This window comes from Belonocnema kinseyi, chromosome 1 (genome assembly GCF_010883055.1).
Source record: "Belonocnema kinseyi isolate 2016_QV_RU_SX_M_011 chromosome 1, B_treatae_v1, whole genome shotgun sequence".
NCBI lineage: Eukaryota > Metazoa > Arthropoda > Insecta > Hymenoptera > Cynipidae > Belonocnema > Belonocnema kinseyi.
In genome coordinates, this window is record NC_046657.1 from 45,848,120 (window position 1) to 45,861,925 (window position 13,806).

The 13,806-nt window shown below is 29.6% G+C and overlaps 1 protein-coding gene across 1 annotated transcript; it reads right to left on the reverse strand.

The window, feature by feature from the left end:
- Positions 1 to 7,960: 7,960 nt before the first annotated feature.
- On the reverse strand, positions 7,961 to 12,585 carry LOC117173716 (PR domain zinc finger protein 13). Its single transcript, XM_033362360.1, has 4 exons — positions 12,229 to 12,585; positions 11,025 to 11,271; positions 8,758 to 9,424; positions 7,961 to 8,648 (listed from the first exon to the last, which is right to left on the reverse strand). The coding sequence occupies exons 1-4, from the start codon at positions 12,448 to 12,450 to the stop codon at positions 8,405 to 8,407; spliced, it is 1,380 nt and encodes a 459-aa protein (XP_033218251.1). The 5' UTR covers positions 12,451 to 12,585; the 3' UTR covers positions 7,961 to 8,404.
- Between the last annotated feature and the right edge of the window lie 1,221 nt (positions 12,586 to 13,806).

Sequence of the window (13,806 nt, forward strand, 5' to 3'; positions counted from 1 at the left end):
TACATAATGGCATCGAATGTACTTTCACATGAATAAAGAATTTCATTTATATCCAAAACCGTTTTTGTTTTATTTAAAAAAAACTTTTGTAGCGCTCTTATTAAAAAACCCTTCACAAGTACTGTCACATATCGATCAGAACGTATTTTAGTATGGAAATTAACATTTATTGTCTTTCGGTAAACTGTTTTTCCTACTCAAGTGTCAAGTAGATAATTGGATTCGAATTTCGCGGGCTTTCCACTCAGCTACTCATACTCTACCGATATTTCTAGATAGTTCTATGACTTGGGTTTTTCTAAGTTTTCTAAGCTCCACATACATGGGTACCTAGCATCTTGGTCGGTAAAGTAGAAACCTATGTCGTCGACTGGGAAAATAATCTATGCTAGATTCTTGATTTACTAACTAAAGGCATTTAAGGTTCTTAATTCACTGACTGGAGGTATCATACGTGTGTGTTTCACCGCATAAAAGTATATCAAATTTCTATTTTATCGACTGACAGTACTGTAGGTTCCTACCCTATGCTCAATTGTTAATGCACGTTTTTACTAGATATTCGATTGATGTGAGTTATGAAATGATCTGTCTTACCGACTGTTTTCATTTGGGCACGAAGAAGAACAATTATTGTCTGTTGGTAAATGACGCAGCGACTTTAACCAAGGAGTTAAATTTCACGGTAAAAAGATGTTTTTAAAAAATAAAATTTCAACAAGGTAGTTCAACCTTTAACCATAAAGTTAGATTTTATAAAACTAGGAGTCAATGTGCTTCTCCATATGTGAGCCTAAGAAATTCGAGATTTCGTAAAAAACCTCACCTATATATTTCAACAGTTCTTAAACTATTGGATATTTTATTTTGAAAGTTTGATTTCACGAGAATTGCATCAATTTTGTGAGGTGGGTGACAAAGAGTCGTTTTCATTAGATAGAATTGGAATAGGAGATAATAATAGTACAATTAAAAATACACTTAAAATATTATAAATATTATTATTTTTACCAACGAAATAAATGAAACCCAACAAGATGAAACCAACAATGTAAGTCAACGTGTTCATGTTGTTGTAACAGAGGGAATCCACGTATTAAGAATTTCCATAAGACTATGACAAATGAATATTCTTGAAAATTTTATTTTGTTCAAATAATAATCACTATCTTATGTTCCATCTTTCACTGTTTGTATAACATAATTCTTTTTATAAAATTTTGTCTTTCAACACAAAGAACTATACAAGCATGTACAATGTATCTATACGTATGTGTATTCCGTTTCATAATCGCCAACCGCTATAACAATATTTTAAATAGAGGTAACCCTTGGTTCGCGAAATAATATTTGATGAATATTGAAAAGCAAATACTTATGTAATTAGGAAACAGAAAGATATATAAAATTTTGATTAGTTTAGTGAACGGGAAAATACTTAAGTTAGCTTAGACTCAAATTATTCAATTAATAACTCCAAAAATTAAATAAGACAAATTTATTATGAACTGAGACATTAATTAATATGAGTACAATATTGTTATTAAGAAAAAGAGAGTGAATTAGGAAAAAATTGTTGACTCAAAAGTGTCGGACTAAATTCAAGAAATAGCGAAATTACGAAAAGAAGTCGACATTACACCAGAGCGCCAATATAAGAGCAGTTTCGGCGGTTCTCTCGCACTAACCTTGTTACTAAATCAGTCTCTGGAAATCTAAACAGATTGTAGTAAACTGGTAGCGTCATTCTTATATTGGCGTTTTTTATAAATAAAGAATTATAACTTTATAGAACATTTTTCGAAATTTGCATAACATATTTAAAAAGTTGAGACGATTTTACATATGAAGTTATTATTTTTGAATTTTTTTAAAGACGTTTTCATATTGAAAGAAGCCGCTGGAAAAGTATTGGAAACGTGGCATTTCGGGCGTTAAAGGGTTATGGCGCTTCAAATATGTCTCAAAGCAAACACTTGCCAGATACAGGCGCAAGAACCCTCCCCGATTTTCAAATACAAAAAAAATTTAAAAAAAAAACACATTTTCTGGAAAAAGCTCTGTCCCAACCAGTATGTATAGAGGGCCCAGCAAAACCGGAACTCGTTTAAAGCGTCTAAAACTATTTGATCTTTGATTGAAAAAGTTTTCTTTTTATTTGAACGTCTTCAAATAAAAAATAAATATACTGCAATTAAGAACACACATAAAATATTATATATATATTATTATATTTACCAACAAAATTAGTCAAAACCACTGAGGAGAAACAGAGAATGCTAGTCAAGGTCCACATGATCGTCAAATAAAGAAATCACACTAATTAAGGATGTTTCTAACAGTCCAACAAATTAATAATCTACTGAATGTTTCTTAGTTCAAACTCTAGCCACTATCTCTTTCGTCATTTTACATTATTTGCATTTAATTAAACTTTTGATAAGATTTTATCTTTTCGTAAAATTAAATTATGCTACAAATAGCGCCTCTAATTGCTGATTTTGATATTAGTTTATTACGTACGATAGATTTCTTGGTTTAGGAGACTAAAGATGTGATGCAATTTCTAATTTAAAATCAGTGTCGCGAAAGTAATGATGAACAAACCATTTTTTTTTTGGAAACAGATGAAAAAGTCTTTGGCAGGAATTAAGCAATTACAGCATAGTTTTATATGTTGGAAACATGAGAATTTTAGGATTTAATAGGCAAAGTATTTCAATTTGACCGTGATTTATCTTTATATAAACTGCGAGTTTAAAAATCAATCAATTTTTTTAGTATATGGTCATTCATTTTCATGACTAACAACCCGGTAAGAAGTCTTGCATTAAAGGGTATTAGAAATTTTGAAACCTTAAGAATGCCTTTTCTGTCCTACATTTTTTAATCCTCATTAGGCGATTAAACTAATAACATTCAAATCACTTTCAAAACCGTTTGGAGTTGCTAGACGTAACCTGAAGTAAATTAAAAACATCATTTTCGTTGAAAGCCTTAGAATGTGCTCCAAAAGCATGAAATTTGCCAAATCTAGTAAGATTATTTATGAGAATACATCTCTTTGTCGTAAAATGTTTGCTTTGTTCCAATATGATCAATTCCAAAAATATAAAATCATGCTCAGAAATTCAAAAAATTATATTTTAGCACAGTCATCTGTGTTGAAATTAATTCTCACACCGTAAAATGACCAATGCTGTGTTTTGAAAAGCTTCATACCTCATTATTAGGGTACATTTTCACGGAGGCTTGTTTTTAATTAATCGTGGAATTAATATTTTTCATAAAATTAATTTCTAGCTACTTTGTTAGTTTATGGCAAAGTTGATTGGTTGAGAACCTCGATACAAACTCGATGTGTGAAATGAATTCAACGATTAACTCAAAACATATCTCCGTGAAAAGGTACCCTTATTTGAGAAAGAGTAACTAAAATTAGCGAAATGTGCTAAATTAAAAGGGATTAACATTGTTCTTTTTCTCGGTTGCTTTGTCGTATCCAAAAGTATTCAGAAAAATATTGTTGGAGCTAGGTATAGAAAGGGATTCAATTTAAGAGATAACTTTTATTGCTGTGGAGATTCAAAACGGGAGGACAAAAACGGGATACAGAAGTATTTATTATTTCTCACGTTACCACTAGATACTTGCAATTTTTCAATACCTCTTAATGTAAGCCATGTTACAGGGAAGCACACAAAAAAAGTAGAATTGAAAGTAGTTAGGAACTTGAAATCTTGGGCTATTTTGAGTATCATTAATGGATCATGGTGCCAGTCAGACACCATGAAAAGAGGACATTTGGTCTTACAAACAGGAAACTGTCACCCAAAGAGATTGACGTTTTACGGTGATAAAATTTGAACTTTGGAACCAGTATCCTTGAACTGTCACTGGCTTGAAATGCCGAAATCAGTAGGAGGAGCAAAGTAACCGGATTTATAATTGGTTATTCGGCACTAAAACTGCTTACTTGTGTATGTCTCTTTACATTTAGCACGTCTACCAAAAGCTACCTATATTTTGATACTATTAGTTTCAACCTTTCAACTACAGGTAACGAACCTACACTTCACCATATCAGCTCAGAGTTCTAACAGTAGTAATTTTATTGTATGCCTAATAGTCACAAAATTTGACGACGTATTTCCGACATTGTTACGACATCTTTACGACAACTTTACGATATCCTATGTCCATGCAGTTAAGGTGTCGTTACGATATCTTGAAAACGTCGTATGATCTGACGACGTATTTACGATATCGTAAACGCAGCATAACGACACGGACACAGAAGGTCGTAAAATTGTCGTAAAGATGTCGTAACGATGTCGTGAAGACGTCGCCGCATTTTGTGACCAGATGACTGGGTAGGAAAAGGACCCGCCACTCCTCGCTACCTCCCACCATTAATTATTTTCCGCCCCTAGCCTATTTTGGCGCGTTATTTGAAAAACAAAAGAGATTATCCTGTGATTATGATCTGTGGATAATAAATATAGAAATTTAAACTCACAGCGACAGATTATTATTATTTATTAGACCAAGAAAGTGAAAATAAAACTTAAAAAAAAATTTTAAACATAACCGGGCCGTTTTGAAGTCGAAAATCTAACGGACCTCTTTTTCCATCGACGCACGTTAAAAAAAGAGGTCTATTAGTTTTTCAGTTTTCGACATGGTCTCGGACCCCCACGGCAGTTTCAACAAGCACAATTCCTAGAGAGAAATCGTAAACAAAATTTAGGTCTGCGCAATAAAAAATGCAAATATCGTGAAAATCTTAAAAAAGAAGGACTTCAGACAAAAAAGAAGGACAGAAACATAAACGTCGAAAAAGAAGGAAATAAAAAACGCCATTCGACGTATAATCTACGCGTTCGTAACTTCTTAAATACTTTCTAAGATTTGAAATAGCCATGTTAAATGTATTGTTTATCATTTTTAGAGCTTTGCTAATTGCACGTCATGGTCATTGAAGTTTAGTAGGTGCGTTGGTCGCACATTTTAAAATTGAGTCCTTAGGTATTTCAGATTAGGTGGGGATACCCAAGATGTCTGCATGCTGAGGGCCAAACAATAATACCAAATACATGGGACTAAACTTTATTCTTATAATAACTAGGAAAATAATTATTTTTCAGGATAATTGTATTCAGTATTAGAACTCGAAATTGATTACTGCAGGAATTTGAAACTGGGAAAGTTTCAAATAAAATAATATAAATAAAAAAACTGCGTTACTGAAAAATAGAAAATTAACAAAATACAAAACAGCGGGACTCTCAAATAAAAAAATAAAATGTGGACGTTTCACACTAAACATTTAATTTAGCAGAATATTTTTAGAAAATTAACTACGGGAGGTTCAAATAAAAAAAATACACGATTTTTAGCTGCGGGAGTTTAAAATTAAAAAAAGACACTGGACATTTTAAATTAAAGATAAAACTGCTGGGGATTAATACGACAAAAAAATACAAAATACAGACAAACAAAAAAATTGGGAATTTATCATTTGAAAATGACTTAACAAAGAGCGGGAATTTTAAACTGGAAGAGTATCAAATAAATGAACAACTGCGGGAGATACAAATAAAATTTAACGAATGTTTCAAATAAAAATAAAAAACTACGGGAGTTTGAAATGCAAAAAGAAAAAAATTTTGCGGTCCCAAATAAAAAAAAACTAAAATGCGTGTTTTAAATTTAAAATATAGTTACGCCGACGATTAAAGCAATGTACCTGTTTCAAATAAATGTTTAATTTAATAAATAAATGTTTAATTTAATAAATAAATGTTTCAAATAAAAAATTCAGGAATTTCAAACTACGAGAGTTTCAAATTAAAGAAGAAAAAATAGGCACGTTCTCATTGCGCTTGAAATAAAAAATTGGCCGAAGTTTTAAATAAAGAAAGTATAAAAACTGCCGGAATTTCACACTGTGAGTTCAATTTTTTTTCAGATACTTAGTCCAACTAAATTTTTTTTATGAACTCTTCCTCCCCACAAATCTAAAAACAGATTTTCAAAAACCGGACACGCGCGCGGAGCGCAATTAAAACAATACAAAGAAAATTCATAAAAAGGATAACAATTTTATTTTCTCTTTTAGTTATTACCAACTAAGTCAACAATATTATAAACTAACATAAAAATACATAAGTAGAATGAAATTTAAATACATACAATATTTATCTACATTGTAAGCTCTAATCTCTCTTATTTTATTTTTTTCCTCTTTTTTTTTATATTAATTCTTATTATTAGTCTCGTAGAGGTGGTCAATCACTGATAACCAATTTTTGTACCTATTCTTATTAAATACATTTAAATAAAAAATTGTACATTGTTATTAAATATTTTTACAGTCGAATACACTATTTTCTACCTAAGTTGAAATAAGGCAGGTTTGAATGTAATGAGAAGTCAATTCTCGAATTGGATTTTTTCGACATATAAGATTAAAATGAACTAGAATTTATCACAATCTATTTTTTAAATTCAAAGGCTTTTAAATTTGAGAAAAAATGAATTCATCTTTGAATTTGAAAAAAAATCTAATTAAAAAGCGTTAGTATTTCAAAGTTCTCGAATTCAAAAATAATTCAATTTTAAAAACTAATTTTTGAAGGCCTTAATTTAAATAGGATTCAATTTTATTATCATGATAATTCAAATTCAAGATAAATTTAAATTATCTTGAAAAAAACTAAATTAAAAAGAATTGGTATTTGAAAATTCTAAAATTAAAAAAAATTGAATTTTCATCATTTATTTTTGGAGGCTTTAATTTAAAAACATTTCAAATTTAATATAATGGTAATCCAAATTCCAAATAAAGTGAATATACCTTTGAATTTGCAAAAATTCAAATTAAAAAGCGTGGGTATTCGAAAATTCGCAAATTAAAAAGAAAACTATTTTTGAAGACCTTAATTTAAATAGAATTCAAATTTATTAATATAATTATTTCAAACTTGTAGGCTTTTAAATTTAAAGAAAATTAAATTTGTTTTTGAATTTGAAAAAAAATCAAATTAAAAAGCGTTGGTATTTGAAAATTTTCAAATTCAAAAACTATTTAATTTTTGTAGCTAATTTTTGGAAGCTTGAATTCAAAAAGAGTTCAAATTTAATATGATGGTAATTGAAAATCGAAATAAATTGAATTTATCTTTTAATTTGAAAACATTCAAATTAAAAAGCGTTGGTACTTGAATATTCTCAAATTAAAAAAAAATCTTTTTATGTAACTAATTAGGTAAATTTAAATTATCTTTGAATTTGAAAAAAAATTTTAATTAAAATGTATTGGTATTTGAAAATTCTCAAATTAAAAAAAAAACTATTTTTTGAAGGCCCTACTTTAAACAGAATTCAAATTTATTAAAATAATTATTTCAAACTTGAAGGCTTTTAAATTTAAAGGAAATTAAATTTGTTTTTGAATTTGAAAAAAAAAATCAAATTAAAAAGCGTTGGTATTTGAAAATTCTCAAATTCAAAAACAATTTAATTTTTATAGCTAATTTTTGGAGGCTTTAATTTAAAAAGAGTTCAAATTTAATATAATGGTAATTGAAATTCGAAAGAAATTGAATTTATCTATTAATTTGAAAAAATTCAAATTAAAAAGCGTTGATATTTGAATATTCTCAAATTAAAAAAAAAATCTTTTTATGTAACTAATTTTTGAAGACCTTAATCCAAAAAGAATTTAAATTTAATAAAATGGTCATTCAAATTCAAAATAAAATAATCTTTGAATTTGAAAAAATTCAAATTAAAAAGCGTTGGTATTTGGAAATTCTCAAATTCAAGAATAAATCAATTTTGAACATTAATGTTTGAAGGTCTCAATTTGAAAACCATTCGAATTTAATAAAAATTAATATTTTATATATATTATATATAATATTTATAGGGCCATATTTTAAGTTTCCATTTCCTACATTACAGAAATTTTTTCGCATTAGCTCACGTTCACAAAAATTGAGATATCGGGTTGAAATGTTGAGAAATTGTATAAGACATGAAAGAATGTGTGCTCCCAATTTCTCGAAACACAAAAAAATCCAAAAATTAAAAAAATATATGTTTGTAATCCTAGAAATTTAGCGCAATACGCATTTCTTAGTATTGTTCAATTTCCAAATTTTCATGTCGGTATCTAAATTTTCGGGGACGTTAATTGTTGCAAAAGAATCTCTGTAAAGAAGAAATCGGTTAAGTGATACATGACCTTGAACATCATTTCCCTGCATTAAATCGATCAATTCGAGTTAAAAATCCAATTTTTGTATCAAAGTCATTGGATTCCTATTTTCAGCTTGACATAGTTTTTTTTTAAAGGACGGTGCGATAAATTGTGTTACCAATTTACAAAAATCTAGGCCTACACATCCAAATCATCGGAGGATGTTTCCGAAAGATGGCTCGAATTTTCCCGCTGGTGTCTGGATTTAATGTGCCTTTCCAGATCCCTTCGCCTTACGAGCACTTTTCCACAAATATTACACCTGTAAGGTGTTTCCCGATCCACATCAGCATGAAGACGAACGTGTTTGTTCAAATTGCTCGGATCCCCAAAAGGTCTGTGACAAACGTAGCACTGAAGTGGTTTATACCCCGTGTGGGTCCTGAAAATAAAGATTTTGATTAGCTAAAATTTCGGAAAAACGATTTTGAATGAAGGGTATAGAATTTGTTGAGAAAACTGGATACTAAAAAGATTGGATAGGTACTTGCCTGATATGTATTTTCAGGCCATACTTTCGGGAGTACACCTTCCCACAGAAACCACATCTGTGCCCCTTTTTCGTTTTTCCTAAATTGCTATAAACAGCTTCAATATGCGCGGCCTGATTGACAGTCATTGATGGAATCGGCGTCAAAGCTGGTCCCTGAATTCCCTCATAAGAATTCATAATCAGATCCTTTCTTTCCGCAACATGAGTAGGTTGGATGATTGGCTGATTGCTATAAGGCTTAAAAGCAGAGTGATGATTCCCCAAAGATTTGCGATGAGAATAGTCCAGAACAGGTGAAGTCTCGTTTCCAGATTGTGGTGATCCTTGAGATGGTGTTGGACTACTGATATTGGCACTGTTGTTCAAGATTTCAGTCATCGTTGGTGGTGTTCTCATGGGAAAAGTTTCCGTTGGATATCTTGCATAACTTTCAGTTGGAGAGATTTGTGGAGAAGTCGGAGAAGCTGATAATTCGAACTTGAAAGGTGGTAGCGGTGGGAAGAGATTTAGACTCAATCGTGGTTGGAACGTTTCAAAATCTCTCGCTAGTTTAGCCCAGAGATAATTCTGGTCAAAGTGATTGCATCTGAGAGCTAGATGAAGCTTCAATGGATTTGGGAACTCGAAGTCAAAGTGGCAGATGTCACATGTATACCTGTTTTGACCTGGAAAATAAAGAATATTGTTAGTTGGATTCAGATTTTATTAAAATTTTATTGGTCTTGTCAGAAAATATTTAATAAGTAAGGATGGTGGTGGTTTTTTGTCTTCTGGTTTATCCATCTTCATTGTGATCGGTTCTGTCAGATATAATTTAATAATTCAAGATGATAGTCGGTTTCCCTTTATTGGTCCATAAAAATTTGATGTTATTGGGTTTGTCAGAAAAAGTTCAATGCTTAAAGATGTTGGTGCTTGTTTTCTGGCTTACACAAATCTGATGTTAATTGTTTTGTCAGATAAAATTAATTAATTAACGATGATGCTACAAACTTGATACTATTGTTTTGTCAGATAAGATTCAATATTTGAAAACGATGGTGGCTTTTCGTCTATTGGTTTAACTAAATATTATGGCACTTGTTTTGTCGAATAAAATACAATAATTAAAGATTATAGTTTTTCATATACTAGTCTATACAAATTTGATATTGTTGGGTTTGTCAGACAAAATCAAACACTTAACAATGTTGTTCTTTCTTTTACTTTTTTATACAAATCTGATGTTTTTTGTTTTATTAGATAAAATTCAATAACTAAAAAGAATGGTCGGGTTTCCTTTACTGATTTATACAAATGTTATGTTATTGGGTTTGCCAGACAAAATTCAATCCTTAAAGATGTTGGTGGTTGTTATTTTTGTTGTCAGATAAAAGTCAATAATTAAAAAGGGTGGTGGGTTTTCCTGTACTGATCTATACAAATTTGATCTTATTGGATTTGCCAGACAAAATGTTTTGGCAGATATAATTAAATAATTAGAGATGATTGGTTTTACTCTACTCATCTATACAAACTGGATGCTGTTGGGTTTGTTAGATGAAATTTAATATTTGGAGATGTTGTTCTTTTTATACTGGTTAATACAAGTATGAAGTTCATCGTTTTGTCAGATAAAATTCAATAATTAAAACGGGTGGTGGGTTTTCCTGTACTGATTTATACAAATTTGATCTTAACGGGTTTGTCAGACAAAATTCCAGACTTATAGATGCTGGTCTTACTTTTACTGGTTTTCACAAATATGATGCAATTTATTTTGTCAGATATAAATAAATAATTAGAGATGATGATTGGTTTTAGTCTACGAATCTATACAAATTGGATGTTGTTGGATTTGTCAGGTGAAATTCAACACTTAAAGATGTTCTTATCTCTTCTACTAATTTATACAAATTTGATGTTATATTTGTTTTTAAGATAAAATTTAATATTTAATGATGATGGTTGGTTTTCCTCCACTGATCTATACAAATCTGATGTTGGGTTTTTCAGATAAAATTTAATACTTATAAAGGTTTCTGTTTTTTCCTCTACGGGTATAAAATTTGATGTTATTGGTTTTGTTCAGATAAAATTGAATACCCAAAGTTGATGTTTCTTCTGCAACTTTAGCATACATTTTCTCTCAATGAATTTGATCTGACGAAACAAATATTATCCAAACAAACAAAAACGGATCCGATAGTTAAGGATGTCAATAATTTTTGTAAAACAAATTTCGTTTAGTTTTCTGTTAAAAGTGATTAAAAATTGCTTTGTTACCTTGAATGTGTTTCGGCAGAAGGAAAGGTATGTTCATCAAGGCAAGAATCTTTTCAGTGAACCACATAAGTAATGGCTCCCCTGGAGCTATAATTTTGATAGTTTTCAGGTAAACCCCTTTCTCTGAATAGTTTAGAATAACATTTGAACTTTGGCAATCTTTTGCTATAGATACAATTGTTATCCACCAACTCGTCTCGACTCTTTCACAACTGCGCAGAAGACCATCGGATTCAGTTACATTAACCTGCAAAGAAAATTTTGATTAGAAACTAAAAATCCTTCATGCTAAACAAAAATGATTAAAAATAAACAAGCCCTAGATTTGTTCTGATGACCAGGAAATCTTGTGTAAAGGAATTAGTTTTATCACAAGATATTCTATTTGGAATATGCTACTTGATTGACTTTTAATAACTTGAAGTTGATTTCTATCTTAAATTTGCAATTTTGAAAATTATATCTACAAATAATTCATTTTTAATTAGGAAAATCGAAGAAAAGGTTGTACCACCCAGAAAAATATTAGCTTTAAATTGGAGAAACCATTTATTTAGGATAATTTTTTTCACTTAAAGAAAAGTAACTTCAAAATGAAGATCATATTTAACTTAAGACAAATTATTACTGCAACAAAAAACGAATTGAGAAACATTTGTGGTTTTTAATACCCTTGTGCGATTTATTTAAAACCTACAAATTATTTAAAAAGTGTTTATATCATACATTAGTTATGTTAGTGGTTTTTCAAAGAAATTAGTATTTTTGACACAATCAAACAAATGAATTTTTTATCAAAAAGATTCAATGTGTCCCAAATAAAAAAAATATATATTTGTTACGAAAAATGTAGTATTTGAATTTTTAGCTAAAAGAAAAGTTTAATTTTCTACCAGAAAGACAAATTTTCCACAAAAAATATAAGTTTCATTTTTCATAAGAGAAAAATGGCATAGTAACATTTTTAGTTAAAAAAATTAATTTTCAATCAAACTAATTTTAACCAAAAATATTAATATTGTAGAAAAAAGAATAATTTTTTTATCAAAATTGATAAATTTTCAAAACAATATTTTAGTTTTTAATGAAATGTAAAGCGTTCTCAAATGATATAAATTTTTCTCTATAATTCTTAACAAAATGTTGAAAAATAAACAGAATTTATTAATGCAAAAAGTATTTGAAAATAAAAATGATTACTTACAGATTTGATAAATTGCTTCTGACTCTGGTTGTAAATACTCTGCACGTCGACGATTGCTGTTGAGGAATCCCTTCTCAATTGGGTAGCAGCTCTGACGACTGGCGGTTGTTCACCTCCTCCATAGGGTTGTTTTAAAAAATTCAAATTATTCCTGCTCACTATAAGGCTATTCTCCGGAATCAAAGAATGCAGATTTCTGTGGCAAATCATCGTGTCCAACATCACAAACCGGATACACTTTTCGCAAGTTGCACTCTAAAATACACTTTTCGCAGTTGCGCACTTTTGAAAAAATCCCAATTGTTCACAAAATTAAAAAACAAAATAACTATCTCTCGGTGCGCTTCAAGTTTCGGGAGAGAGAAATTTGAAACATAGAAGACCGAAGGACCTTCGAGGGCTAATGATTGCCCGACGAACTTAAGGTGTCGACTAAATGAAAATCAGGATGGCACGTGACTTAAATATTTGGAGGTGGGCCTAAGCCCTAAGGGATGTCGGAAGTGACCCTCTCCCTTCATTTTCCCCGAGTCCGAGTTCTGATTGGTTGGGGCCCTCCCCTCCCTTTGACCGTCAAGTGTAATTGTATTTAAAGACCTTTTGGGTGGCTCCCCTTTGCCCTGTGGTTCCTAACTTAGGGAGGGGGGACTAGCAAATGGAGAAAGATCAGGGGTTGCGCGTGCTGCAAGGTGTTTATGCTTAGGGGAGTTTAGAAAAAAATCTGTATCAGATTACGTTCTTTTTTTCATTGTTTTCTTTTTTTTAATCATTGTGGTTCAAAATCAGTTTTTTTTTTTAATTTTCAATTAATATTTCTACTAAGAATGTAACTATTCCATTTTTTTGGTAGAAATTTGACCCTTTTGTATGAAGATTCAACTATTAAATTGAAAATTAAAATATTTGGTTAAAAATGCATGCACTTTGTTAAAAAATATTTTTTTTTGTAAGAAATTAATATTTTTGTTTGAAATTTTATTTCTTTTGTGGAAAATTAGATTGTTTTTTTATTTATTGAAATTCATTTTTTTAATCTAAAAATGTAACTATTCCATTTTTTGTCGAAAATTTTTTAAAATATTTTATTTGGTTCAAAATCTAACTATTTCGTTGAAATTTATTCATCTCGGTTAAGACTTAATTGCTTTGGTTGAAAATTAGTTTTTTAAATAAAAATTAATTTTTTCGTCTATAAATGTAACTTCTATTTTTCAAAGAAATATATAAATTTTGATTGGGATTTAATCTTTTTGGTAGAAAATTCATTTGTTTGTTTAAAAATGTATTCTCTTATCTTTAAAACTTATTTCTATAACTGAAAAGGAAACTATTCTATTTCTTGTTGAAAAATTGTATTTTTTCAGCAAATTTACCCTTTTGGTTAAAAAAACAACTATTAAGTTGAAAATTAAAATATTAGGTTAGAAATTCACGCATTTGGTTAAAAACTATTGTTTTTTGTAGAACCTTCATCTTTTTGGTTAAATTTTTTTTTCTTTCGCGAAAAATTAAGTTCTTTTTATTGAAAATTAATTTTTTTATCTAAAAATGTAACAATTCCTTTTATTTGTTAAAAAT

Excerpts from the sequence above, each read along its gene's own strand:
- LOC117173716 (XM_033362360.1), bottom strand. The coding sequence starts at position 12,450 with ATGTTGGACACGATGATTTGCCACAGAAATCTGCATTCTTTGATTCCG. Across the intron at positions 11,272-12,228 it reads AGAAGCAATTTATCAAATCT|GTTAATGTAACTGAATCCGA; the intron begins GTAAGTAATCAT and ends TTTTCTTTGCAG. Across the intron at positions 8,649-8,757 it reads GGCCTGAAAATACATATCAG|GACCCACACGGGGTATAAAC; the intron begins GCAAGTACCTAT and ends CTTTATTTTCAG.